Below are 24,686 nucleotides of genomic sequence, written 5' to 3'. Positions count from 1 at the left end.
GCGCGCCCCGAGCAGAAACGCACGTCGCCAACTTGCCGTTCCGTTCCGGCGGTTTGGCGCGGCTACCCCCTTCCACGCCATTTGATGCTGCCTCTCATGATTTTTTTTTTCTTAGAAAAAAAAATTACCGCTTGATTTGACGAGATTAAACTGGTAATCCCGCACTGCTCCCGAGTACAGGCATGTCGGTATAAATAAACCAGAAAATATTCCCGTCGAAATAAACCAGCAGGAAATACTAATACTTCTGGTGCTACTCGAACCAGCCCTCGCCTCTTCTCTTCTCCTCTCCTCTTCCTCGCTCAGGCAGGGCGACGACGCGCCCCCAACGGAACTGCAACTCCTCCCCAGCAGAGAGCAGAGAGGAGGAGACGAGAAGATCCCATCCACTACCGCCCGGTCGCCGTCCTCCTCCCTTCCCGCCGCGTCGCTCCGGTTCCGCCCGCTCTGCTTGCTCGGCGTAGGTGAGCAGCTCGGTCGGTCGCTTGGATTCGGGCGGCCCCGTCCCGTGCTCAGATCCGGGCGGGCTTTGAATTCCGTTCTCACCTCCCAGGTTTGCTGCTCTGCTTGCTCCGTCCCGTGCAGGTCGCCTCGGATTTTATTCCCCCCACGCCACCCTCCGTCTCCGGGCCTGCGTGGATCGAAATGGGCGCCTGCGTGTCCATGGGCGCCTGCGTGTCCAAGGCCGCCTGCTGCTGCCGCAAGCCGCACAAAGGGGTTACCCACGAGAGGACTGATACTGGTGCGTGATGCCTTCCGCCTTCCATGCCTCCTCGGCGCTTTGCTTTTGCTGTTTTTGGCGGCTGGTTTTCCCTTCTCCGAGATATTTTGTGTTGCCTTTTTTGGTTTCTCTTCTCCAACTTTTTTTTTCACCACCGAGATTGTCGGCAGGAGTAGTATTTTTGGATACTTGGATTCGCATATGGCCGCTACGTCCGCATTTGGATGGTTGCTAGATTGAGTAGGGTGCTTGTTGATTTCCTCCATCAATTCGTTTCCAGTCCAGTTCGATGCGTGATATCTGCAGTTGCGTTTCCGCACTGCTCCTGAGCCTTTTTTTAGTGGAATCGTTTCTGATTTCGGCGCTCTTTGATAGCTAGTGATTATGTCTGGAAATGGGTTTTGTTAGGTCCGCGGATTACCCTTTTCATGCGATTTGTGGTGTTCGGATTCGCGTATGGTTGCCACATCCGCATTTCGATGGTTGCCTAGATTGAGTAGAGTGCCTATTGATTTCTTCCACCCACTGATTTCCATCCAGTTCGATTGGTGATATTTGCAGTTGCGTGTTCACACAACTTCTGAGGTTTTTACCGGAATTGTTTCTGATTTCGGGGCTCTTTGATGGCTACTGATTAGGCTGCAAATAGGTTTTGTTAGGTATGTGGATTAGCTTTTCCGTGGAATTCGGAGTAATTTGACTGCGTGTTTTTCTATTCATAGTGACGGAGGACGAGGAGGCATACGACCTGCCTGCGTTCCAGGAGTTCACCTTCGAGCAGTTGCGGCTAGCTACATCGGGGTTTGCGGTGGAGAACATCGTGTCCGAGCACGGTGAGAAGGCGCCCAATGTGGTATACAAGGGGAAGCTCGATGCCCAGCGCCGCATCGCTGTCAAGCGCTTCAACCGCTCTGCCTGGCCTGACCCGCGCCAGTTCCTGGTATCCCAGCTGCCTTCTCTTTTACCCTTTCTAATTATGCGCAGTCTGGTGGGTGTAATTGGTAGTTCGTTACCTGGTTGTTTATTTTGGGCATTGTAGATTCCTTGCAACTTTTGGTTGACATACCTAAGCTCTGAGAATGCCTCTTATCATGGAGGTTGTTGATTTGTACCTGTTCCAGTGATGATATGTATGCTTGCTATTTACTTATTTTGCTTTTGGATGGATTATCATGGCTTGCAAATGGAATGGAATGGCAGCACCTACCATCTGTTTGCCTATCATTTTCTCTTTTGTTTTGTTTGATTGTTAGACTCCATTTCTAAACAAGTGCTGTGTGAGACAGCTATCGTCTCAGCTGCTATGAGTCCCATCATTCTGTCCATTGTTGAACATCACTTTTTGCCCACCTTTCCAGATCAGAAATGATATACAACACACGTGTTTTAGCAAAAAAAACACATGGATTTTTTTGTATCTCTCTCCCTCTCTCTTTCTCACCGGTGACCACCGGCGCCGGCGCCGGCGACCAGCGAGCTCGCCCCGGTGGCGGCGGATCTGTGATTTGTCCTTCCATAAAAAAAAAATTGTGATATGTGGAGGCTGGAGGCTGGAGGTTGGAGGTAGAAGAAGGGTGGAGGCTGTTGGATCTTAATCCTATGGTGCAAAAAAATTCATGTGTTGAAACTGCATAAAACACATGGTTGTGTAGTAGATAGACTCTTCCAGATTGAACTGGTTAATGTGAAGTTACACATGTACTAGTAGCTAGAAATAGAGCTTGTGTTGTCATCTCAGTAATGATATAGTGCCAAATATGGGGAACTTATATGTTTATTTCTGTAGTGAATCAGCATTTTATCCATCTCAATGATGACACTTTAATAGTGGCCATCAGCTTTTGTCAACCACATTTTGTCAGCCTGTTCGCTTGGTCGTAAACGATCGTAAATTTCCAGCCAGAACAGTATTTTTCTCTCACACCAAACCAGCCAGCAGTAATAATCCACGATCGTATACGATCGTATTAGCACCAGCCGAACAGGCTGTGTATCTTTGATTCTCTCAGATCTACTTGTAATTTTACTCTGCATCGCATGTGGCAGTGTAATACATAGGGGAAAACATCCTCTTCTTTGTGTGTAGGATTGGATTCATTTTGCTTTACCCGCAAGTGCAAATCTTCTAGGACATGGTCGAACACTCAAACTGACCTTTTGGGAAATATGTACTTTGCAGGAAGAAGCTAGATCAGTTGGCCTGCTCCGAAGCAAAAGGTTAGCAAATTTGCTTGGTTGTTGCTGTGAAGGTGATGAGAGATTGCTTGTTGCAGAATACATGCCCAATGATACGCTAGCGAAACATCTTTTCCACTGTGAGTCTTTGAAAACCTTCTATGTTTTAGTTATGTTTAGCATTACAAAACAATTTGCATTCATAATCTATCGCTCGACTATAGGGAATTAAGGATGATGCCATCACATTTATTAATTATTAATTTCTGTTTTTGCACAAGATCTTGCATCTATTTGTGAATTTTCTCTTTGAACTTCTAATGGGACCAAGACATCTAGAGAGAATCACATGCATTTTCATTTTACTCAACTGACACTTAAATATCTGATACGTTGTTTTGAATGCCTGACAAGATTGATAGTGTAATTACCCCCATATTACTCTGTGCATTTCTCAGGGGAGTCACAATCAATGAAATGGACCATGAGACTAAGGGTTGTTCTCTGTCTTGCTGAGGCTTTAGAATATTGCACCAACAGGGGCCGTGCTCTCTACCATGATCTCAATGCCTATAGAGCTCTGTTTGATGATGTGAGTATCATGTGATTTATTTTTTCAACATGATCAGCAGTGGGTTCTGTAACACAGTTACTGCTGTCTACATGATGCAGGACTGTAACCCTAGACTTTCCTGTTTTGGCCTCATGAAGAACAGTCGGGATGGAAAAAGTTACAGTACCAATTTGGCATTTACGCCTCCAGAATACATGAGGACTGGTGGGTCTTATCTTACTTTTTGAATGACCTAAACCTAGTTTGGTTAGTAGCAATTTAATGTGAGTTTGATATAATAATTAGTGCTGAGCTTCTGAGGAACTACATTGTATTATTCACCCTGTTATGTTCTTTTACATGTGGAACACTTAAAGCAAGTTATTTATAGAAGCTAAGGTACCTCTGCGAAGCTCGTTTGGCTCTGCCATTCAATGGTGCATCTGGATACAGTGAAATTATATTTTATGTTATGATTTAGAACCATTTTTGTGGCATACCTATAGTAGATTTGAGCAAAACATAGCATGCACTAATGTTTTAATCTGCGAAGTAAACCTAATTGATACAAATGATGACGAGCATTTTTACTGAGCATCACACATGCAAATTCATATTTTGACGATTTGTCTTTGTAATGACCTTATGTTTAATGTTACCTTCAAAATTATACATGTAGTTTGAGCTGGCTGAAAACTCTGGACCATTATTTTTGTGTAGATTGTACAAGATTATTATATTATCTTTGTATAAATTGTACGAGATTATTAGATTCTCTTTGTATTAACCTCAAGTCATCAACATCTCATTCCTGCATATTTGTCTTTTGTTTTACCTGCAGGACGTATCACTCCTGAAAGTGTCATATACAGCTTTGGAACCTTGCTGATTGATGTTCTTAGTGGGAAGCATATTCCTCCTAGCCATGTAACAACATTGAGCTCTAATGCTTTGAGAAATGTCCTTGTTTTAATGTTTTAAGCGCTCTCTTATGCTGACTGATATGACAGCATCTACTAGCAATTTCATGTGAATATGACTAGCTCATAGTCCATAGAAGGCTTATTTTAACAAAAAGTTTAGTTAAATTGCTTTCTAAAGAGGTAGTTATGTTGAACAGTGCAAAATCACTCTTTGTCTATAGGTTTCAGTCTTCACCTTCATTAAACAATGTGAGATAATCTCATATTGGGTTATAGTTACTCATTCAAATCAACCTGCATGGCACCATTGGTCTTATCTAGTAGACCATAAGAAGGGCAATCTAGTATATAGTTATCATCTTGACTATTTTGCACTGTGAGAAAGTGTTGTCTGATGACATACCTATTTTGGAACAAAGTATAATGAGACAACAGTGACCGTTATATGCAACAATAACTATCATTTCACACAATTATATTCCTGATTTGTTCTACGTTCAAGGAAAAATCAGTTGTACCAGACTAATGATTGTGGAGCAAATATGTGCAGGCCCTTGACCTGATTCGGGACCGAAACTTCAATATGCTCTTAGACTCATGTTTAGAGGGTCAATTTTCAAATGAGGAAGGAACAGAAATGGTGCGATTAGCTTCAAGGTGCCTTCACTATGAACCCCGTGAGCGACCTAATGTCAGATCACTTGTGCAAGTATTGACTCCTCTACAGAGGGATGTCGAGGTGAATACTTTATCTTTCTATTTTTAGCATTCTTGAATTCAGGTTTGCATTATCTAGCACTATGTTGAGAAAAGTATGCAATGGGTTTGAGGGCCATTTCAGTCATTGTCTTCAGATAGCCCGTTCATTAAATCACCAGACATTGTGTTCAGCATTTAGTCCGTTCCTAATTTAGCCTGACAAAATAATTGAATTGCGCAACGGGTAATTTCAGTCCTGTCTAATCCAGGCCATTTCAGCCCGTCTGAAGATAATGCTTTGACATCCTTGTTGACAATGTTTAAATCTTTTACAGACTCCATCTTATGTGCTGATGGGCATTCCGCGTGGTGGTGCATCTTCTATCCAGCCATTGCATCTTTCCCCTCTCGCTGAAGCTTGTTCCAGAAAGGATCTGACAGCAATACATGAAATTCTAGAAAAGACGGGCTACAAGGATGATGAGGGGACTACAAATGAGGTTCATTTTATTTATTTATTTTCTTTAGAGGTTTAATGACATTGTTTGTTCATATACAACATTATCAGATACATTCAAACAAGCAAACCATTATGATATTTTTTCACAACAAAACATAGATAATACTTGCCGGTAGTCATTCTGATGCATATTAGATTCATAGTCTCCCTACAACAACTTTAGTTCATATGCAGATACTCTAAATACTTACATAATCAAAATCTTATCTTACATTTCATGATGTTCATTTGGTATAGTTGCATTTAAAAGCCCTTCGTGTGCTATTTAATCTCAATCGCACAGATTACGTTGTGCTGGAATAATTTTTTCGGGGTTCATCATGTGGTTTATAATTTGACGTTTCTACCATATATTTTTCAGCCAAATTGTTCATATTTGCTGCTATGTCATCCTCTTTATACCTTTTTTTTTTTTGCTCCAGCTCTCGTTTCAGATGTGGACGAATCAGATGCAAGATACATTGAACTCAAAAAAGAAGGGTGACAATGCTTTTCGACAGAAGGATTTTACTACTGCCATTGATTGCTATTCCCAGGTTTGATGTGTTCTGCTCTTTTATTTTATATGGATATGACAGAGATACTGGAGTTGCATGATTGAAGAATGTGATTAGAGTCATATAGGTTCAACGTCTTCCAATTTGTTCCCTATATTAAGACACTATTGGAAAATAGCTCTGGGCTACATACGCTAAAAGTATTGCTGTTCATGATTACATTATAACTGGCATAGTGCAGTTACCTGAAGGCTTCTGTTGACCCGGTCTTTTCTAATTGTTCTTTATCATGCAGTTCATTGAAGTTGGTACAATGGTTTCTCCAACCATTTATGCTCGACGCTGCCTGTCATATCTGATGAATGGCATGCCACAGGAGGCATTGAATGATGCAATGAATGCTCTGGTAATATCTCCGACATGGTCAACAGCATTCTATCTTCAGGCAGCAGCACTATTATCACAAGGCATGGAGAATGAAGCCCAAGAAGCACTCAGGGATGGTTGTGACCTAGAGCAAAGTAGCAGTGGTGGACATTGAGTGTGAACAAATTTGTAGTCCCCAAAATGCACATAATTTCAGGTATATATACTTTTTAGAAGTCCCAATGTCTTACTAAAGAATTAAGTACTACTTTTCTGTTGGGATCTATACCCTACTTTCCATATCATGCAAATAGCCTGCTAATCTAGGATTTCATGATGAGGGTGTGGCTAGAGTTCCATTTCTTGTTTTGGGTTTAAAAATTAGTAACCTTGGTAACTTCTCGTCCTGTATTGAGTTCTGAAGTTCAGTTCAGCGATTGGGTTTCTTGGACATTTTGAGTTCTGGAGTTTGGATTTTGTAATCTAAGTAGCTAGTAAATGTACTTTATATACTCCAAAACTACATGTTTTTTGTGACCAGAGGAAGTATTTAGCAAGATGGGATCAAATGGGGAGTCTATGGCCTTAAACCAGTTCTTTGAGAACTAACTGATACCAGCCCAGTTTCAGTTTTGGCTGTTAAGGATAAAAGAACTGGCTGTGGCTAGTTCCCGGTGGTTTTTGAAACCTGAGCTGCTGAACTGTCATACCTGACTTTTGCTCTGCAGCATTGTCCCCGAATCCCTGGGATTTCAGAGTCTTTATTTTTTCTTCTATTGGCATGTTTGGATTATGCTAGTTGCTTGAAACAGTACTGAAGCTGCTGCCTTGTTTTGTTTTGACTAGAATTGTCATTTAACACATGAAATTTTATCAAGTTCATCAATATGCTGCTGTCTGTCTTAGTGGTCTCGAGAAGTTGCATAAGCAATCTTGAAGAAAGATGCTGACGTCACTATCTTTTCCTCGTTATTTTGTTTTGTGGTGCAGGTGCTTGTTTGAAGAGAGTATTATTGGCTATGGAAGCAGGCGTTGTTAATTTGTCAATTTGGCTAGGGGTTCGTTAACCTTCTTCAGATTTTGTGCGTGTGGAACGTCGTCCGTCGTCCATATCTTCATGTAGGATGTACATATGGAAGAAAGCGACAACAGAGGCTCTGAAAGAGAGGACAGAGACATCCAAGGTGAATAAGTGCCGCAGACAGGAAATTAATGGGGAGAAGAAAGTGAAACTTTTTTCTTGGTCCTACTGAAACAAAAGAAGGAAAACTAAAAAAAGGGATTGCTGATGTACATGTCCATCTTTGCTGGTGGTAGGTGCGTAAACCTGTACAGCAAGCGTTGTTTTTACCCTGTCTTTGTTCTTCGTTTCTTATGCGTTAGCTCCCATTGGTATATTTCTGGATAAGATAGTGGAATTCTTTTAAAAGGCAAAAAATGTCAGCGTTCTGGTTGTTCTTGATCTTCAAGACTACAACGCTTTCACCCCTTGCACCAGATAATTTTTGTGGGAGTACTACTGGGGTATTTATATGCTAGTTAACTGTCATCACAATGCCTGAATGTTGCTCGATTCTGTCTGGTATTTCGCAGCAAGCAAACCTTCTCCTGTCCTCGTAAGGGGACGCAAATCTGCCGGGCTCGATTGCGGATTGGCATTGCCATGCTGGCTAGGCTAGGTGGCCATGTGAAGCATAGGGCTTGTTTAGCTGTCAGCATAGAACTTGCACCGCATGCAGTTTGCTCATGTTTAGTTGTTTGAGGAGGTTTTTATGTAGATCTACACAACGTTCAATACAACATTACCTATACTTTAGATTTGCTCGTATTAGGCAATGTAGATTTGCACAGATAGATAGGCACATAAAAATAAAATGTTTTTTTTCATAGCTTGACTAGAAATATGAGATCTCTAATAGAACATTAAGGTCGTAGGACAATTAAACTCCAAGACATTGCATACATTTATGTTGACTTGGGTTGTGTTGTATATAAGCAACCAATGGCTCTTATAACTACTATGGCGACCACGGTCACGTCATGAAATGAACAACAGCATCCGTTGAACAACGGTGCACAGACACCGAGCCAGATGTGTTAATCAGATTGATGGATGTAGTCTGGGTCATCCGTGTACTCGTAAAAATTATGCCTATTTGTGGGTTCATGGACAACCCACCTTGCATCTCTAATTAGTCTGGCCTGCGGGACTGAGGGCAACACTATCCTTCACAACAAGAATGGTGGTCAGGATAGATTTGTACTCCAGAGTGTAAACAACACATCAATGCTAGTATCTAGGGCCCACACACACTAAGGGCTCGTTTGGATGGCACCTTGGCCTGGGGCCACCTGCATAGGCATGTCGGTCTAGCCCCAGGCGTTGGAAATCGGTGAGGTGTTTGGGCCAGGCATGCTTTTCGGTCTTCAAAGCAAACAACACATCAAGCTACATGATTCCTAGCCTCCTGGGTAGTGGGCTAGTGGCTACTAAGGTCTTATCTGGCTACACTCGTATTCAGCTCAATCCATATGTTTATTAAGATGAACACAAGTGCGGTGAAGCATTTGGATTGATGTGAATACGAGTGTAACTAAACAAGCTCTAAGCGAGCGAGGCCGGTGTCGGCATATCAAGGTTTGCAACTAAGAAAGGAGTTTGTGAATGACAATGAAAAGACAACACTACTCGTTTCATCCTAGATCCCACACTAACGGAGTCTCACAATCACTCTATCTTCATATTGGCGCTTGCATAGGCAGTTGGTAACCACTCCGGCTTCCATTCCTAAACCACACTTCCACACCCTCTCCCGCTCCCAACCTCTCCGCGATCCCCAACCTCACACCAACTTCACTATCACACGACGCACGGGCAGTCGAGCAGATACACCCCAAGCAGCTCCTAGCATCTAAGCCACCTGACTCTATAAATGTTCATGTTCTCTCCTCAACTCAAACGCAAGCAAGCAGGCAAAGCTAGCTAAGCACCTCTCAGTCGCGAAGCTACCCTGCAGCCCGCGCCTAGCTAGCTCCAAAGACGCAGCAACCAACCATGAGCACCAGCGAGGCCGGCGCCGCCGCGACCGTGATCCCCATCGACGACGTGGCCCACCACCACGGCAAGGCCCCGGCCGTAGCCACGGCGCCTCCTCCTCCCGCTGCAGCAGCATCGTCAGTGGCGGTACCCGCAGCGGCGACGACGACGGCGCCTCGGAAGACGGGCGTCCCGTTCTTCCGGCGCGCCGACCGCGGCAGCCGGTGTGTGGCGCTCCTCGACTTCGTGCTGAGGGTCGCTGCCTTCGGGCCCGCCCTCGCCGCCGCCATCGCCACGGGCACCTCCGACGAGACGCTCTCCGTCTTCACCCAGTTCTTCCAGTTCCACGCCCGCTTCGACGACTTCCCGGCGCTCCTGTCAGTGTCATTCGCCCGCCCGTCCAGCGATCCCACTATCCCAGTAATATATCCATGCATGTCGAATTGAGCTGACGCCGCGAACGCGCTCGCGTGCTTCGATTGTTGCAGGTTCTTCATGGTGGCCAACGCGATCGCGGCGGGGTACCTGGTGCTGTCCCTCCCCTTCTCCGCCGTCATCGTCCTCCGGCCACAGGCCATCGGCTTGCGCCACCTCCTGCTCGTCTGCGACATGGTATCCGTTCTCCCGCTCCGGCACTCCGTCACCACACTGCACACACGAACATGATACGCCCACGTAGTGCACGGCGCACTAGAACCGCACGACGCTGATCAATCGCTGAGTACAAGTTCTTTCGTGGTGAGTTGCCCTGCAGATCATAGCGGCGCTGCTGACGGCCGCTGCTGCGGCGGCGGCGGCGATCGTGGACCTGGCGCACTCGGGGAACCTGCGCGCCAACTGGGTGCCCATCTGCATGCAGTTCCACGGCTTCTGCCAGCGCACCAGCGGCGCCGTCGTGGCATCCTTCCTCGCCGTGCTCGTCCTCTTATTCCTCGTCATCTTGGCCGCCTTCGCCATCAGGAAACGCTGAACTGGATGATTTCTGCCCTGATGTGCCTGCATGCGTATGTGCTGTCGTTGCTGTGTGTTGCGTCGTGCTATGTGATTTCAGCTGTGGTATGAGATATACTCCTACTTGTGTAAGTGTACGTGAGGAGTGGCGAGTGGAGCGGAAGTGCTTGTGTACGATTCTCAGATTTATTCCCTGCAAACGCAAAGGTGGTCAGAGTGTTCTTGAAAATGTATACTCGAGTTCAGATTAGACAGATATACTATCGTTCAACGTTCTTCAAGTTGGTTTGTTTCACCGATTGAATGAAATTAGCTCAAAGCACCATTGTCCATATATATATTTTTGATTTAAAACTTTGTCCATGTTATTAGCATATTGTTTTTTTTGTTGAGAAAATTAGTATATTGTTTATGATGAAAAGGAAGCGTTGTGGAAATAGAGTGCTGCGAATTTAATTAAAATGGGCTGTTTATTGGATCCGGCGGCCTGGTTAGCCGGCCCTAAATGAAATCCAGCCCAGTTCACTCTTCAGTGGGGACTCGTACGAAACATTAGAACAAGCCTAGGACCAACCAAATCAGAAATCTCTCGTCCGACAAGAGAAATCTCGCCGCTGCGCCTTATCCTCCATCCACCTTGGCCGAGGAGGAGGACGCAGGCGCAGGTGTCATCGTCTTCCCGGGCCATTCGAAAATCCGACACCACCATCCTGATGCAATTCCTCTCGATCCCCACCGCCTCCTCGCCTACTCCCAGGCTCTTCAAGCCCGTGGCCTCCTCGGCCTCCTTCCGCCGCCCCTCTCCACCGACGCCTCCGGCCCCAAGACCCTCGCCGCCGCCTCCTCCTCCCGCAAACCCCCTCGCCTCCAAGCTATGGCTGACGAGCAAGCTGTCCCCACCGCCTCCTTCGCCAGTGTCGCTCGAGATGGTGGAGGAGCCCCCGCCCCCGCCGGAGCCGGAGCCGGAGCAGGAGGCGGCGGCGCTGCGGCAGGAGGACTTCCGGCAGAAGGGCAAGGTGTTCGTGGGGAACCTGCCGCTGTGGGCGGGGAAGCCTGAGATCACGGAGTTCTTCCGCCAGTTCGGGCCCCTGGAGAAGGTGGAGCTGGTGCGGGGCCACGACGACCCCGAGCGCAACGTCGGCTTCTGTTTCCTCTACTACGGGGGCGACGACCCGGAGGCCGCCGCGGGGCGGGCCGTGGAGGTGGACGGGGTGGAGTTCCGGGGGAAGTCGCTCACCGTGAGGCTCGACGACGGGAGGAAAGGGAGGGCCAGGGCGGAGGAGCGGGCGCGCTGGGTCGAAGCTGGGGTGGCCCGGGAGGCTCGCTCACCGTGGCACAAGGGCAGGGAGGACGCGTGCCGCGAGTTCCGGAGAGTGCTGGAGTCGCGGCCCGAGGACTGGCAGGCTGTCGTCTCTGCTTTCGAGCGGATTCCCAAGGTGGTGGCTTCTCTGATTGATCACCTCAGCATTAGTATTACCCGACCTTATTAGTTCCTGTATAATGCCATTTATGCAATGGTGTCACATGCTGAACATGCTGAGACGGGTGAAGTTTTCCTGTCTTTGGGCTGTGATCTGCAAACCTTCCTGGGATACTAGCTCTGAAGGGTTCTTTAAAGAGCAGACTGCGCCAGCAAAACATGCTTAGAATAAGCTTTGTTAGGATGCCACCGAATAGGTCATCTGCCACCTTAGTTGTAGAGTAAATTACAATGTTAATTGGTGCCTGTTTCATGTCATTTCCAATCATTAGCTGACACCAAACCTCATCTCCAACTTGATCAGACAGCTTCAATGAACAATTCCGTTCTTCTGATCCTTATTCAAGTACAAAGCCTTTCCTTAGTTACCTTTGGAAATAAGTTGCTCCACAAGGTACTCTATGTTTTATATAAATAACATGTAACACATACCCCTTACAGTTTTAATATAATTTTTTGCAACCTTGCCCTATTACTTGTTTGAGATTTGGAGCTGGTGATCATTTAATTTGTTTTTATCTGGACAATCATATTTTGATTTCAATACCGTTTTTTATTTGACATCTGGTAGTCATGTTTTAACAACTTCCTAGGAAAGTTCCGTACCTCCTTTACTCAGTTCTCAGGGCTCCAAAGAGAACGGGGTGGGGTGGGGGGTGTAGGTGCAATCATTTCTAGGAATTTATGCTTAGAATATAGAATTGCCTCAGTCTTAACTTTTCTCATTTGGTGGCACTAATTATAGTCTTATTTTCTACATTGATTGTTTAGCCATCAAGGAGGGAATTTGGTCTGATGGTTGTGTATTATGCCAAGCGAGGTGATAAGCATCACGCTCGTGCAACATTTGAGAACATGAGAGCAAGAGGGATAGAGCCCAATGCGTTTGTCTTCACAAGGTAGGTGCTTTGTTACTGTTGTTTAGTAGTAATTTACTAATTTATTGTTTTCTCTTCATCACAGGGTAAAATGCACCATTGCTTCCTAAACTTGCATAGCTGGGCCAACTAAATTGACTCACTGAAAAGAAAACATCATATTATACTGCTAAACTAATCTAAGTAGGTCAACAGAGGTCTGGTACAGTACGCGTAGGTTATTTTTGCTTGTTATGTTTTGGAGCCCTGGTGCAAGTTCAGAGATCCACAGTGAACTTTACTCCTGGTAATGCCACCAAATGACCTGTATAAATTGTTATCTGAATAAATGGTAATTTTATATGTAAAGATAAAGATTACTTATGGAAAACGATCTTGCATGATGGCATCATGGGAAGCTAACCATGTGAAGAATATAGGCAGTAACCTACCAAGAAACTTTGTACCTGGTCGCTTCTATGCTTGCTTGACTATTTGAGATAAAAAAGTTTGGCTGATAACATTATTGAGATACAGAGGGGGCTGTTCTGAAAACAGGAAGGGGGGGGGGGGGGGGGGGGTGTATCGCCGTTATCTTCTTCTTTAATTTACTAATATCATACAGATGTATGCATGTGAATGACTGGCAAACTAGCTCTAGCAATGTCTCTATGTACCTTGTCTCCTGCATTAAATTTAATTCATTTCATGCAGCCTTGTTCACGCTTATGCAGTTGCTAGAGATATGCGTGGGGCAATGTCATGCATTGAGGAAATGAAATCTGAAGGCCTCGAAATGACAGTTGTTACTTATAGTATCCTTATTGCAGGATATGGCAAAACTAACGATGCTCAGTGAGTATTTTCTTTTTTCACACTGCCTTAACCCAGATCTATGTGTTACTGAACATGCTTTCTTCCAGAATTTCAATATAGCTATAACTGCCCTTTCATATACGATACTGACTCTTATACACTGTTTTAGGCAACAGATCACGCGGCCTTTTCATTTCTAGCCTTTCTCATATGACCCTTGGCTTGTTGCTAATCAGTTCATCTTCTCTTGGAAGATCTGCAGACAAGTTGTTCAAAGAGGCTAAGACCAAGCTCGACAACCTAAATGGAATCATATATAGCAACATTATACATGCTCACTGGTTAGTGGTTGCTGGTTACCAGATTCATAAACATCGTAAACTTAAGAAAAAATAATACAATTTATCTCTTAACGATTACTGCTTTATCTGTTTACTAATAAATCATGTCAGAGCACTCAATTGTATGCACTTTTGCAGCCAATCTGGGAATATGGATCGAGCTGAAGAGCTGGTCCATGAAATGGAAGAGGATGGAATTGATGCTCCTATCGATGTTTATCACAGTATGATGCATGGATATACTGTCGTCCATGATGAAAACAAATGTCTAATTGTGTTTGAAAGGCTGAAGGTATATTGGGAAGGCATCTCATAACTAATAACTAATTGTCATGTGTTCCTAAGAAATAATTGTTTTTATTTTTATTATGCTCACCTTCTTAATCTATAATGTCTTTGAGGATTTTGATCTGGGGATGGAAGGGAAATGAAGTGTTATATTTGCCAGCCTGATTCAAGTTTCTCTGAATTTGCAGGAGTGTGGCTTCAAACCATCTATAATATCTTATGGTTGCCTTATTAATCTGTATGTTAAGGTTAGTTCTGCTCTTGTCTATTCTTCTCATGTATTACAGCCCGACTAGGGCTGTAAATGAGCCGAGCTCGTCGCCTCAAGCTTGGGCTTGTTGGAGGGTTGAGCCGAGCCTCAGAACCGCTCGAGCCTAAGCCAGGCTCAAGCTTGGCCCATCATGCTAAATACGAATTGCCTTTTCTTCTACCTTTTTTCTTTTTGGTTTAAAGCCTCAAAGTAGTTGGTTTTGATGTCCTGCTTTCCAGTTCCTCTTTGTTTTTTATTATTTATTACTAATGCTTGGCAACTCCAGTGGAAGCATGGTCAATGAAATATAAGATACTTGAAGTGCAGCTTTGATTTAAACTTTGTGGAAATAAAATGGCCTGATTAATCATTTGAACTTGAAGCCTTACATTATTTGTATATCCCTGCACCTGTTTGAATGGAAAATAGTCGCTAATGCCAGTTTGAACATTCCTTTTACAGATTGGGAAGGTTCCGAAAGCCTTAGCTATTGGCAAAGAAATGGAATCACATGGCATCAAACATAATAACAAAACTTACTCTATGCTGATCAATGGATTTATCCATCTGCATGACTTTGCAAATGCTTTTAGCATTTTCGAGGACATGATAAAATCAGGTTTGCAGCCTGATCGTGCCGTATACAATTTGCTGGTAGAAGCATTTTGTAAGATGGGAAATATGGATCGAGCTCTTCGCATATTTGAAAGAATGCAGAAGGAACGAATGCAACCATCAAATAGAACATTCAGGCCTATCATAGAAGGATTTGCAGTTGCTGGAGATATGAAAAGGGCTCTCGATACCCTTGACCTAATGCGACGAAGTGGTTGTGCTCCTACTGTAATGACTTACAATGCTCTCATCCATGGGCTAATTAGAAAGCACCAGGTAATTCTCAAATACATATTAGATTCTTCACACTGAAAACCATGTAAGCTTTAGCCTCTTCTTTTTGTGTACCTGTGTATGTGTGCATGTTTGCAGGTTGAAAGAGCTGTTTCTGTACTTGACAAGATGTCTATTGCTGGCATTGCACCAAATGAGTATACATACACAATCATTATGAGAGGCTATGCTGCTAGTGGAGATATTGGGAAGGCTTTTGAGTATTTCACCAAAATCAAAGAGAGTGGCCTAAAGCTCGATGTGTACATTTATGAAACATTGTTGAGAGCCTGTTGCAAATCAGGAAGGATGCAAAGTGCCTTAGCAGTTACAAGAGAGATGAGCTTTCAGAAGATACCAAGGAATACATTTATATATAATATTTTGATTGATGGGTAGGTACTATATAAACATAGTTAATGCCAGTTAATGTTATTTCTATCTGTCCTATTGGGTTTAAATTTGTTTATTTATTCGCTGCTTACGTAACAAGAAGCTTTTACAATTTGATCCTTTTAAAGATCTTTTTAGGAAAACCTCTGGGGAAACAATTTTAGAAAATGGACTCTTTTGCGTGTCCATGACATTGACACCATGGCAGCTGCCACATATGATATTCTTTTGTTGGACTTGCAGGCTCTTAAGTGGTACTACCTTAGTACCAAGTGTCACAGCACCATGCAAAACGTTCCATTTTCATAAATTATTACTTTATAGGCCCATTTGTGAAAATGTTGTATATAAGGACCAAATTATTATTTTTTACCTCGGTAATTCAGACACTTGCTTTCATTTTGATGTCAATTTATGGTTTATTTGAGCCATGTTATAATCTAAAATAGTTTATCAAATCCCTGATAAGAGTATTGCATAATCTAAAATACTGTGTCATTACTTTCTTTCATGTAGTTGGGCTCGCAGAGGAGATGTCTGGGAGGCAGCAGATTTGATGAAACAAATGAAAGACGATGGAATCCCTCCTAACATCCATACATTTACCTCCTACATAAATGCATGCTGCAAAGCAGGAGACATGCAGGTGTGTGCATTTTTTATCAAAATATTTGATTACTAGTTTGTGGTGGCACAGTTGGACATAGCCTGATAGTAATAGTACAGCGCCATGAGATAAACATTAGTGAAATTTTTTTAAGGTAGCCGAGCACAATGTTTATAATGTCCATTATTCACACAATGTACCTTGCACACTGGCTTCATCTTATTCTCATTGGAAAAATATGAATGGAGAAGTAATCCTGGCCTTTGTTGCACAACAACAACAACAACAAAGCCTTTAAGCCTTTGTTGCACACTATCACTAATTTCTTGTTTGAACTATTTATTGTAGAGAGCGGAAAATGTGATTCAAGAAATGGCAGATGTTGGATTGAAACCGAATGTCAAGACGTTTACCACATTGATTAAAGGTTGGGCTAGAGTGTCACTGCCAGATAGAGCGTTGAAATGCTTTGAGGAGATGAAATTGGCTGGGCTTATGCCTGATGAAGCTGCTTATCATTGCTTGGTGACCTCACTTCTCTCAAGGGCAACTGTGATGGAGGGAAGCACCTACACGGGAATCTTAAGTGTCTGTAGGGAAATGTTTGAGAATGATTTGACTGTTGACATGCGCACTGCTGTTCACTGGTCAAAATGGCTTCACAAGATTGAGAGGACGGGTGGTGCGCTAACAGAAGCACTTCAGCGAATATTTCCACCTGATTGGAACTCATCAGAAAATTTGGAGGCTTCGAGTTCTGTAAGTGACGGAGATTCTGAATCTTGCAGTGACTCAGAGTTAAGTGATAATGATGAGGATCATGATGATGACTTGTGACATAATATCAAGACAGTTTTAACCTTTCCCTGATCCTTCACTACTGCTTCAGTGCCAGAGTTAAACTATCAAGGTATGCTGCGCACATGTGTTCTTAATATATCTCAACTTTGTTGACATCATTTTAGAAGTATACTATGCCTATCATTAATGAGTTGACCGTAAGTTCTGTAACAATATTTTTAGAAGTATAGTCTGCCTATAATGATCACCAATTGGCAGTTTGAGTTCTCATAATTTGATTCCAAGCGACATCTAAAACAATTTTGTTCCAATGGACAGTGTTTCTGATGAAACTTTATGAGGAGGGTTTGGAATCTTATTGTGTTTTTAAACCTGAGCTGTCTGTCCTCTGCGGTGTTTCAAGAGTCGCAGACCGGCAGTAACAGTTCTGCTGGAGCTGAAGACACAGGCTGTCAATGCAACAGACGAAGGTCCACTTATGTATGTTGCTGTACAGATCAGTGACTCGTAGTACAGGTAGGTAAATATTATCTATATTCTGAGATATTGACAAGTTCATTTCTCATCATTGCTCTATTTCTAGTGCAATCTAACTAATAAGTTAAATTCAGTTTTGTATAATTGGAGAAATGCTGGTGAAGTTATGCTTTTACTTAGTTTATTTCCCATGTGTACCAGGCAGGGCTTTTGTACAATGACTCGGTACAATATGTTACAAAAGGCAATTTTTGGCTTCCTTTGTATTGTTCTGTACCAAATGTACCTTCCGTGATAAGAAATTAAGGTCTCTGCATTCATTTCATATTACAACATTAGTTGGACCTACTGGAGTAGTAGAGTGTTTGTAGCCTTGTAATAGGTTGAATACCACCTCTGCAGCTCTGTCATCGGCATTCAGCGAGCATTCCCAGCACATGACTCGTAATTGCATTTAGCCAGGACAGTACTCCTACATTATAATCATATATTTTTAAGCATATAAAGAGCTTTGTAACCTCTTTTCTTCCTTTTGTGAGCTATGAACTAATGACCTGAATTGATGCTGTAAAATATAGCTGATGATTTTAAACATGGTAAAACAGGAATACAAGCATGATTTTAGACCAACTTGCTAGATAATGTGTGTGGATCTTTACCTTTGTTCTGATGATTTTACACATGGTAAAATAGGAGTTTAGACTTTAGATTGGTCCCTTCTGCTTTATTGCAGTCCGTGCTGATTGTGGGGGAATTCCCTCTTTGAAACTGAAGTACAACTCCAATCAAGTCATACATGATGACTGTTTTCTCATTTAAGGTTTGGCATCTTCCAGTACAGCAGCTTCAATCAGTGTGAGCTTGGAATTGCTCGCCCCTGTCCAAGCTGAGAGCTTTTACTATCCGGGACACTTGAATGCCTGCACAAGACGGCATTATATTTCTTGAGGCTGGTGTGTGTTTGTGCGTTTGTGTGTGATATATGAGCTGCGAATCTTAGCTGTCCGGTATCTTTCGTTGAATCAAAAGTGGCCTCCCACCTTCGAGTCTTGCCACAAGATAAAACAGTGCTTCATTTATGCCCGTTATTATTTATGTTTGCTTAGCTGCATTGCCCTTCTGAATTTATACACACTGTAAATTCGTGATTGCAGCTGCAGTGTGATAGTACGCGACTTAGAATGTTCTTTCCATAAATATAAACCTTTATTGTATTATGTGTATATGTGTTTCCCTTTGTTCATGTGGAAATTCCATTCGCGTTTTCCTTTCCTGGGGAGAAAATGCCATATGCATTTTCTTAGAAAGATTTTGCAGTGCAGTGGCCGGTTTGTGGCAATAACCTGCAGAGCACAGTGTTTGCTTGGAGTTGGATGCTGAAGTATAAAGGTGGAAAAGTTAGGTCCAGTGCTAAGTTCCTGGGTGTTCTATGTCAGTAGTTAGCCTAGTGTTCTTGTTTTTCATGTTACCTGCTATAAGATATTTACTATTCTCTGTAATGTGTTTCCTTGGCAACCAAGTTGATCATGGTGCCTTGGCAACCAAGTAGGAATCATAGCATCTGCTTTATGCAGTTAGAATATGCTAAGAAGTAGGTACACCACTTGCCTATATATGCAGTGGTTAGCATCTTTGTATCCCTAAGTCATTTTTGCAATACAATCCAAGCGGCCTGTTGGCCAAGCTGCCCTCTGGCAGCCAACAATTGGTATCTAGAGCCGGTTGAGAGATAGGGAAGAGCATGGCCACCTCCGCAGAGAGAGCAGCAGCAGCAGCCGCCGCCGCCGAGCACCGGGCGCAGCGTCTGGCCGCGGCAGAGGCCGCAGCCGCGCAGGCGCAGCAGGCCGCGGAGGCCGCAGCAGCAGCAGCTCGGAACGCAGCCGCCACGGCCGCGGCTCTGCGTCGAGAGTTGGTGGAGGAGGATCCGCCGCGTGATCGCCGCCCGTTTCCGCGGAGGAGTCCGGAGCGCGAGCGCAGGCAGACGCGGTCGCCCGATCGGGATCAGGATCGCCGCCGCGGACGGGCCAGGGGCCGCTCGCCGGTGATCCAGACCGTGTACAAGGACTCTGGCGCAAGTTCCACCTGGCCGATGCTCAACAAGACAAATTACCATGAGTGGGCCTCGATCATGAAGCTGAAGCTCCAGGCGCGGCAACTCTGGGATGCGATCGAGTACCAGGACCTGCCATACCATGAGGACAGGCGCACGGTGGAGGCGATCATCGCCGCCGTGCCACAGGAGATGCAGATGCCGCTGTCCGAGAAGGGATCGGCCAAGGAGGCCTGGGACTCCATCGCCGCCGCGCGAATCGGAGTCGATCGAGTGCGCCGCGCCACGCTCCAGCGACTCCGCAGCGACTGGGAGAAGCTCGCCTTTCGTCCAGGAGAGCAGATCGAGGACTTCACCCTTCGCTTGATGGCCCTGAAGCAGCAGCTTCTTCTCCACGGCGACAACGACATCGATGAAGAGCGCGCGGTGGAGAGACTCCTGCGCGCCGTGCCGCCAAAGTACGCTCAGCTCCGGATCGCCATCGAGACGCTTCTGGACTTCCAGGACCTCACCATCGAGGAGGTGTCTGGACGCTTGAAGACGGTGGACGACATGGAGGCGTTGGACGCGGAACCGGCCGCCATCGGTGGTCTGCTGCTGACAAGGGAGCAGTGGCGTGCCAAGGAGAAGGAGGAGGCTGCCGTTTCCGCGTCGGGCAAGGAACCACGACGTCGTCCACGCGGCGGCAAGAAGCAGCGCGGGAAGGGAAATCGCGGTGGCGACGATCGCGGGGTAAACGACGACACCTGCCTCAACTGTGGTGATCGCGGCCACTGGGCGCGCGACTGCCGCCAGCCGCGCCGTGGTGGTGGTGACCGCGGTGGTGGCGGTGGCAACCAACGCGGAGGAGGCTACCGTGTTGGAGGTGATCGAGGAGGAAGGCGCGGTGGAGGGCGTGGCGGAGCTGCTCACGTCGCAGAAGCAGAGGACGATGATGGTGCTCTGTTTTTCGCCCACGGCTTCCTCAAGCTTGACGAGAAGGACGAAGCCGTCTGCTCCAAGGCCACGGTCTCCCTCGACATCAACGAGCCGCGCGCGCGAGTCTTCCTCAACACCAGCGCCAACGAGGAGGCGCTCGACGGATGGTACCTCGACAGCGGGGCCACGCATCACATGACCGGCCGCCGGGAGCTCTTCGCCGAGCTCGACACCACGGCGCGCGGCACGGTGCGGTTCGGCGACTCGTCTCGAGTGGAAATCAAGGGGACCGGCTCCATCGTCTTCCAGGCCAAAAACGGAGATCAGCGCGTCCTCCACGGCGTCTTCTACATCCCAGCGCTCCGGAACTCGATCATGAGTTTGGGGCAGCTCGACGAAGGAGGCTCCAGGGTGGAGATTGATCATGGAGTGCTCCGCATCTGGGACCGGCGTAGTCGTCTTCTCGCCAAGGTACATCGCGGGCCCAGTCGGTTGTACGTCCTGCACTTGGAGGCCGCGCGGCCGGTATGTCTTGCCGCCACGAAAGAGGACGAGTCATGGAGGTGGCATGAGCGCTACGGGCATCTCAGCTTCGAGGCACTGCACCAGCTCGGCAAGAAGGAGATGGTGAGGGGGATGCCGGTGATCAAGCATGCGGAGCAAGTCTGCGACACCTGCGTCACTACCAAGCTCCGCCGCAAGCCATTTCCGCAGCAGGCGCAGTACCGCGCGCAGGCGCCCTTGGACCTCGTCCACGGCGACCTATGTGGGCCGGTGACGCCGGCGACGCCAGGAGGGCGCCGCTACTTCTTGCTGATGGTGGACGACGCCACCCGCTTCATGTGGGCGGTGCTTCTGCCGACCAAGGATGCTGCTGCGGATGCCGTGAAGCGGGTGAAGGCCGAAGCAGAGAAGGAGACCGGCCGTGAGCTCAAGGTACTGCGGACCGACAATGGAGGAGAGTTCACCGTCGGCGAGCTAGCGCAGTACTTCGCCGCCGAAGGAGTCAAGCGGCACTACTCTGCACCACACTCACCGCAGCAAAACGGTGTTGTGGAACGGCGCAATCAGACGGTCGTGGCGACCGCGCGCGCGCTTCTGAAGCAGAGGTCCATGCCGGCCAAATTCTGGGGGGAGGCGGTAATGACGGCGGTGCATCTGCTCAACCGCGCGCCAACAAGAAGCTTGCAAGGCAAGACCCCCCATGAAGCCTGGCATGGACGAGCGCCGGCGGTGAGCTACCTGCGTACATTCGGCTGCGTCGCCTACACAAGGGAGCTCGGACACCTGCGCAAGCTCGACGACCGCGGCAAGGCTGGGGTCTTCATCGGCTACGCCGAGGGCGCCAAGGCCTATCGGGTCCTCGATCCGGTGACGGGACGCGTGAAGGTGAGCCGCGACGTGGTGTTTGATGAAGGGCGCGGCTGGGATTGGTCCAATTCGGCCGCCGGGACGTCTGCTTCCGCCTCCAGTGACTTCGACATCGAGTTCTGGGGAGTCGACACAGACGGAGCCCCGCCGCACACGCCGTCACCAGCTCCAGGGGAGCATGATCCACAAGCTTCCTCTACTTCACCAGCTTCCTCTGCTTCACCAGCAGCAGAAACAGAGCAGGCGGACCCAGTTGAGTTCGCGTCACCGCTCGAGGACGACGACGATCGCCTTGATGCCTCCTACGGTGGCGAGCAGCTGCGGTACCGTACCATGCCCAACATCATCGGGGACGCACCCACACCGCTGCCGGCTTCACGTCTCTTCGCCGAGCTTCATCTCACGCACGCCGGCGAGCCAGCCAACTTCACGGAGGCTGAAGGCGATCCTGCCTGGCAGGCCGCCATGGAGCAGGAGATCAAGGCAGTTGAGCAGAACTGCACTTGGGAACTTGTGGAGCTTCCTCCCGGTCATCGGCCCATCACTCTGATGTGGGTCTACAAGCTCAAGAAGGACGAGCGGGGCGCGGTGACCAAGTACAAGGCGCGTTTGGTGGCGCGGGGCTTCGTCCAGCAGGAAGGGATCGACTTCGACGACGCGTTTGCTCCCGTGGCGCGCATGGAATCCGTCCGAGTTCTCCTCGCGCTGGCAGCCCAAGAAGGATGGCGCGTCCACCACATGGACGTCAAATCTGCTTTCCTCAACGGCGACCTCAAGGAGGAGGTGTATGTGAAGCAGCCGTCTGGCTTCACCGTCGCCGGGAAGGAGAAGATGGTGTACCGTCTGCGCAAGGCTCTGTATGGCCTGCGGCAGGCTCCTCGAGCTTGGAACGCCAAGCTGGATGCCACCCTCAAGGAGATGGGTTTCCAGCAAAGCGACCATGAAGCTGCGATGTACAGGCGAGGAACAGGGGAGGAGCTGCTGCTGATCGGTGTCTATGTTGATGATTTGATCATCACCGGTGCCAGCACTCAAGCCATAGAAGGTTTCAAGGCTCAGATGAAGAAGGTCTTCGACATGAGCGACCTCGGCCTTCTGTCTTTCTACCTGGGAGTCGAAGTACATCAAGATTCAGCTGGGATCACTCTGAGGCAGACCCATTATGCCAAGAGGATCCTTGAGCTAGGAGGCATGGATGCCTGCAACCCTGCCCATACACCAATGGAGGAACGGCTGAGGTTGAGCAGGCAGAGCACGGCTGAAGAAGTTGATCCTACCCAATACAGAAGATTGGTGGGCAGCCTGCGATACTTGGTCCACACAAGACCTGACTTAGCCTTCTCAGTTGGCTTTGTCAGTCGGTTCATGGAAAGACCAACAGCAGAGCACCAAGCTGCCATCAAGCGCATCCTGAGATATGTGGCTGGTACTCTGGAATTCGGACTTCACTACACTAAAGCTCCAGGGAGAGCAAGGTTTGTTGGATACTGCGACAGTGACTTGGCTGGGGACATTGACACCAGCAAAAGCACTAGTGGCACTCTGTTCTTCCTGGGAAGCAATCTTGTATGCTGGCAGTCTGTGAAGCAGAAGGTGGTAGCTCTATCTAGTTGTGAAGCTGAGTACATTGCCACTACCACAGCTGCAAAACAAGCTATTTGGCTATCCAGGTTGCTAGCAGACCTCCTTGGAAGGAATGTGGAAGTGGTTGAACTGAAGGTTGACAGTAAGTCTGCACTTGCTCTAGCCAAGAATCCAGTCTTTCATGAGCGCAGTAAACACATCAGAATCAAGTACCATTTCATTAGAAACTGCTTGGAAGATGGAAGTATCAAGGCTGATCACATATCCACCACTAATCAGCTGGCTGACATTCTAACCAAGTCTCTTGGAAGATCAAAATTTGAAGAGATGAGGGGAAGAATTGGGCTCAAGCATATCACTTCCAAGGACCACAAGGCTAAAGGGGAGAATTGTCAGTAGTTAGCCTAGTGTTCTTGTTTTTCATGTTACCTGCTATAAGATATTTACTATTCTCTGTAATGTGTTTCCTTGGCAACCAAGTTGATCATGGTGCCTTGGCAACCAAGTAGGAATCATAGCATCTGCTTTATGCAGTTAGAATATGCTAAGAAGTAGGTACACCACTTGCCTATATATGCAGTGGTTAGCATCTTTGTATCCCTAAGTCATTTTTGCAATACAATCCAAGCGGCCTGTTGGCCAAGCTGCCCTCTGGCAGCCAACATTCTAGCGACAAAAGCCGTTGGCCGGAAGACGGAAAGGGGAAAGATGTTTGATCCTTATTTTTCTCTTACAGTATATTGGCAATGTCATTTACTGTAAAATCAAAACTTTAAAATGTATATTGAATATGAATTTATTGCTGCAACTTTTCCATACTACACTAATAAGGATGCATATGTTTGTACTTTGAATTATTGTTGTCAAGACGTAAAGTTCGATTTTTTTATTGCTTCAACTTTTCCATACTACACTATGGATACATATGCTTGTACTTTGAATTATTGTTGTCAAGATGTAAAGTTCGATTTTTTTTTCTTCTTCCAAATCAGAACAGACCATGGATTGATGGATCTTCGGAGTGCGTTGCTAGGAGAATGCAAACCATGCACAGTTCAATTCAATTGAATACCGCTGCAACTTGTGACGACTGGTCTATATGGTTGTTGGAAGACATTTTGAA

At 46.5% G+C, this 24,686-nt stretch overlaps 3 protein-coding genes across 9 annotated transcripts; all 3 read left to right on the top strand.

Annotated features, from left to right (window-relative positions):
• Positions 1-236: 236 nt before the first annotated feature.
• Positions 237-7,747, top strand: LOC136492818 (probable serine/threonine-protein kinase BSK3). Of its 2 annotated transcripts, none has more exons than XM_066488857.1 (12): positions 237-464; positions 586-742; positions 1,444-1,661; positions 2,901-3,036; positions 3,355-3,488; positions 3,569-3,674; positions 4,291-4,376; positions 4,923-5,111; positions 5,407-5,571; positions 6,014-6,127; positions 6,384-6,671; positions 7,445-7,747. In XM_066488857.1, the coding sequence occupies exons 2-11, from the start codon at positions 646-648 to the stop codon at positions 6,627-6,629; spliced, it is 1,491 nt and encodes a 496-aa protein (XP_066344954.1). In that variant the 5' UTR covers positions 237-464; positions 586-645; the 3' UTR covers positions 6,630-6,671; positions 7,445-7,747. The 2 variants fall into 2 exon arrangements, with proteins under 2 accessions (XP_066344954.1, XP_066344955.1); XM_066488858.1 differs by having other exon boundaries at positions 238-464; positions 6,465-6,671.
• A 1,180-nt stretch (positions 7,748-8,927) lies between these two features.
• LOC136492819 (casparian strip membrane protein 1) lies at positions 8,928-10,896 on the top strand. Its single transcript, XM_066488859.1, has 3 exons — positions 8,928-9,868; positions 9,980-10,103; positions 10,246-10,896. Exons 1-3 carry the CDS (start codon positions 9,510-9,512, stop codon positions 10,459-10,461), a joined length of 699 nt encoding a protein of 232 aa, XP_066344956.1. The 5' UTR covers positions 8,928-9,509; the 3' UTR covers positions 10,462-10,896.
• A 120-nt stretch (positions 10,897-11,016) lies between these two features.
• Positions 11,017-24,585, top strand: LOC136492816 (pentatricopeptide repeat-containing protein At5g04810, chloroplastic-like). 6 transcript variants are annotated; one of them, XM_066488852.1, is made up of 13 exons: positions 11,017-11,878; positions 12,694-12,821; positions 13,494-13,634; positions 13,832-13,936; positions 14,075-14,228; positions 14,413-14,472; positions 14,937-15,365; positions 15,462-15,757; positions 16,272-16,401; positions 16,711-17,272; positions 17,482-17,679; positions 18,990-19,071; positions 24,234-24,585. In XM_066488852.1, exons 1-10 carry the CDS (start codon positions 11,156-11,158, stop codon positions 17,197-17,199), a joined length of 2,655 nt encoding a protein of 884 aa, XP_066344949.1. In that variant the 5' UTR covers positions 11,017-11,155; the 3' UTR covers positions 17,200-17,272; positions 17,482-17,679; positions 18,990-19,071; positions 24,234-24,585. The 6 variants fall into 6 exon arrangements, with proteins under 6 accessions (XP_066344949.1, XP_066344950.1, XP_066344946.1 ...); XM_066488853.1 differs by lacking the exons at positions 18,990-19,071; positions 24,234-24,585 and adding an exon at positions 18,477-18,936; XM_066488849.1 differs by lacking the exons at positions 18,990-19,071; positions 24,234-24,585 and adding an exon at positions 18,461-18,936.
• Positions 24,586-24,686: the final 101 nt, after the last annotated feature.

Source organism: Miscanthus floridulus, chromosome 11 (assembly GCF_019320115.1).
Source record: "Miscanthus floridulus cultivar M001 chromosome 11, ASM1932011v1, whole genome shotgun sequence".
NCBI classification, from domain to species: Eukaryota; Viridiplantae; Streptophyta; class Magnoliopsida; order Poales; family Poaceae; genus Miscanthus; species Miscanthus floridulus.
Note: the sequence above shows the minus strand (reverse complement) of the source record. Positions and strands in the feature narration are given on the sequence as shown.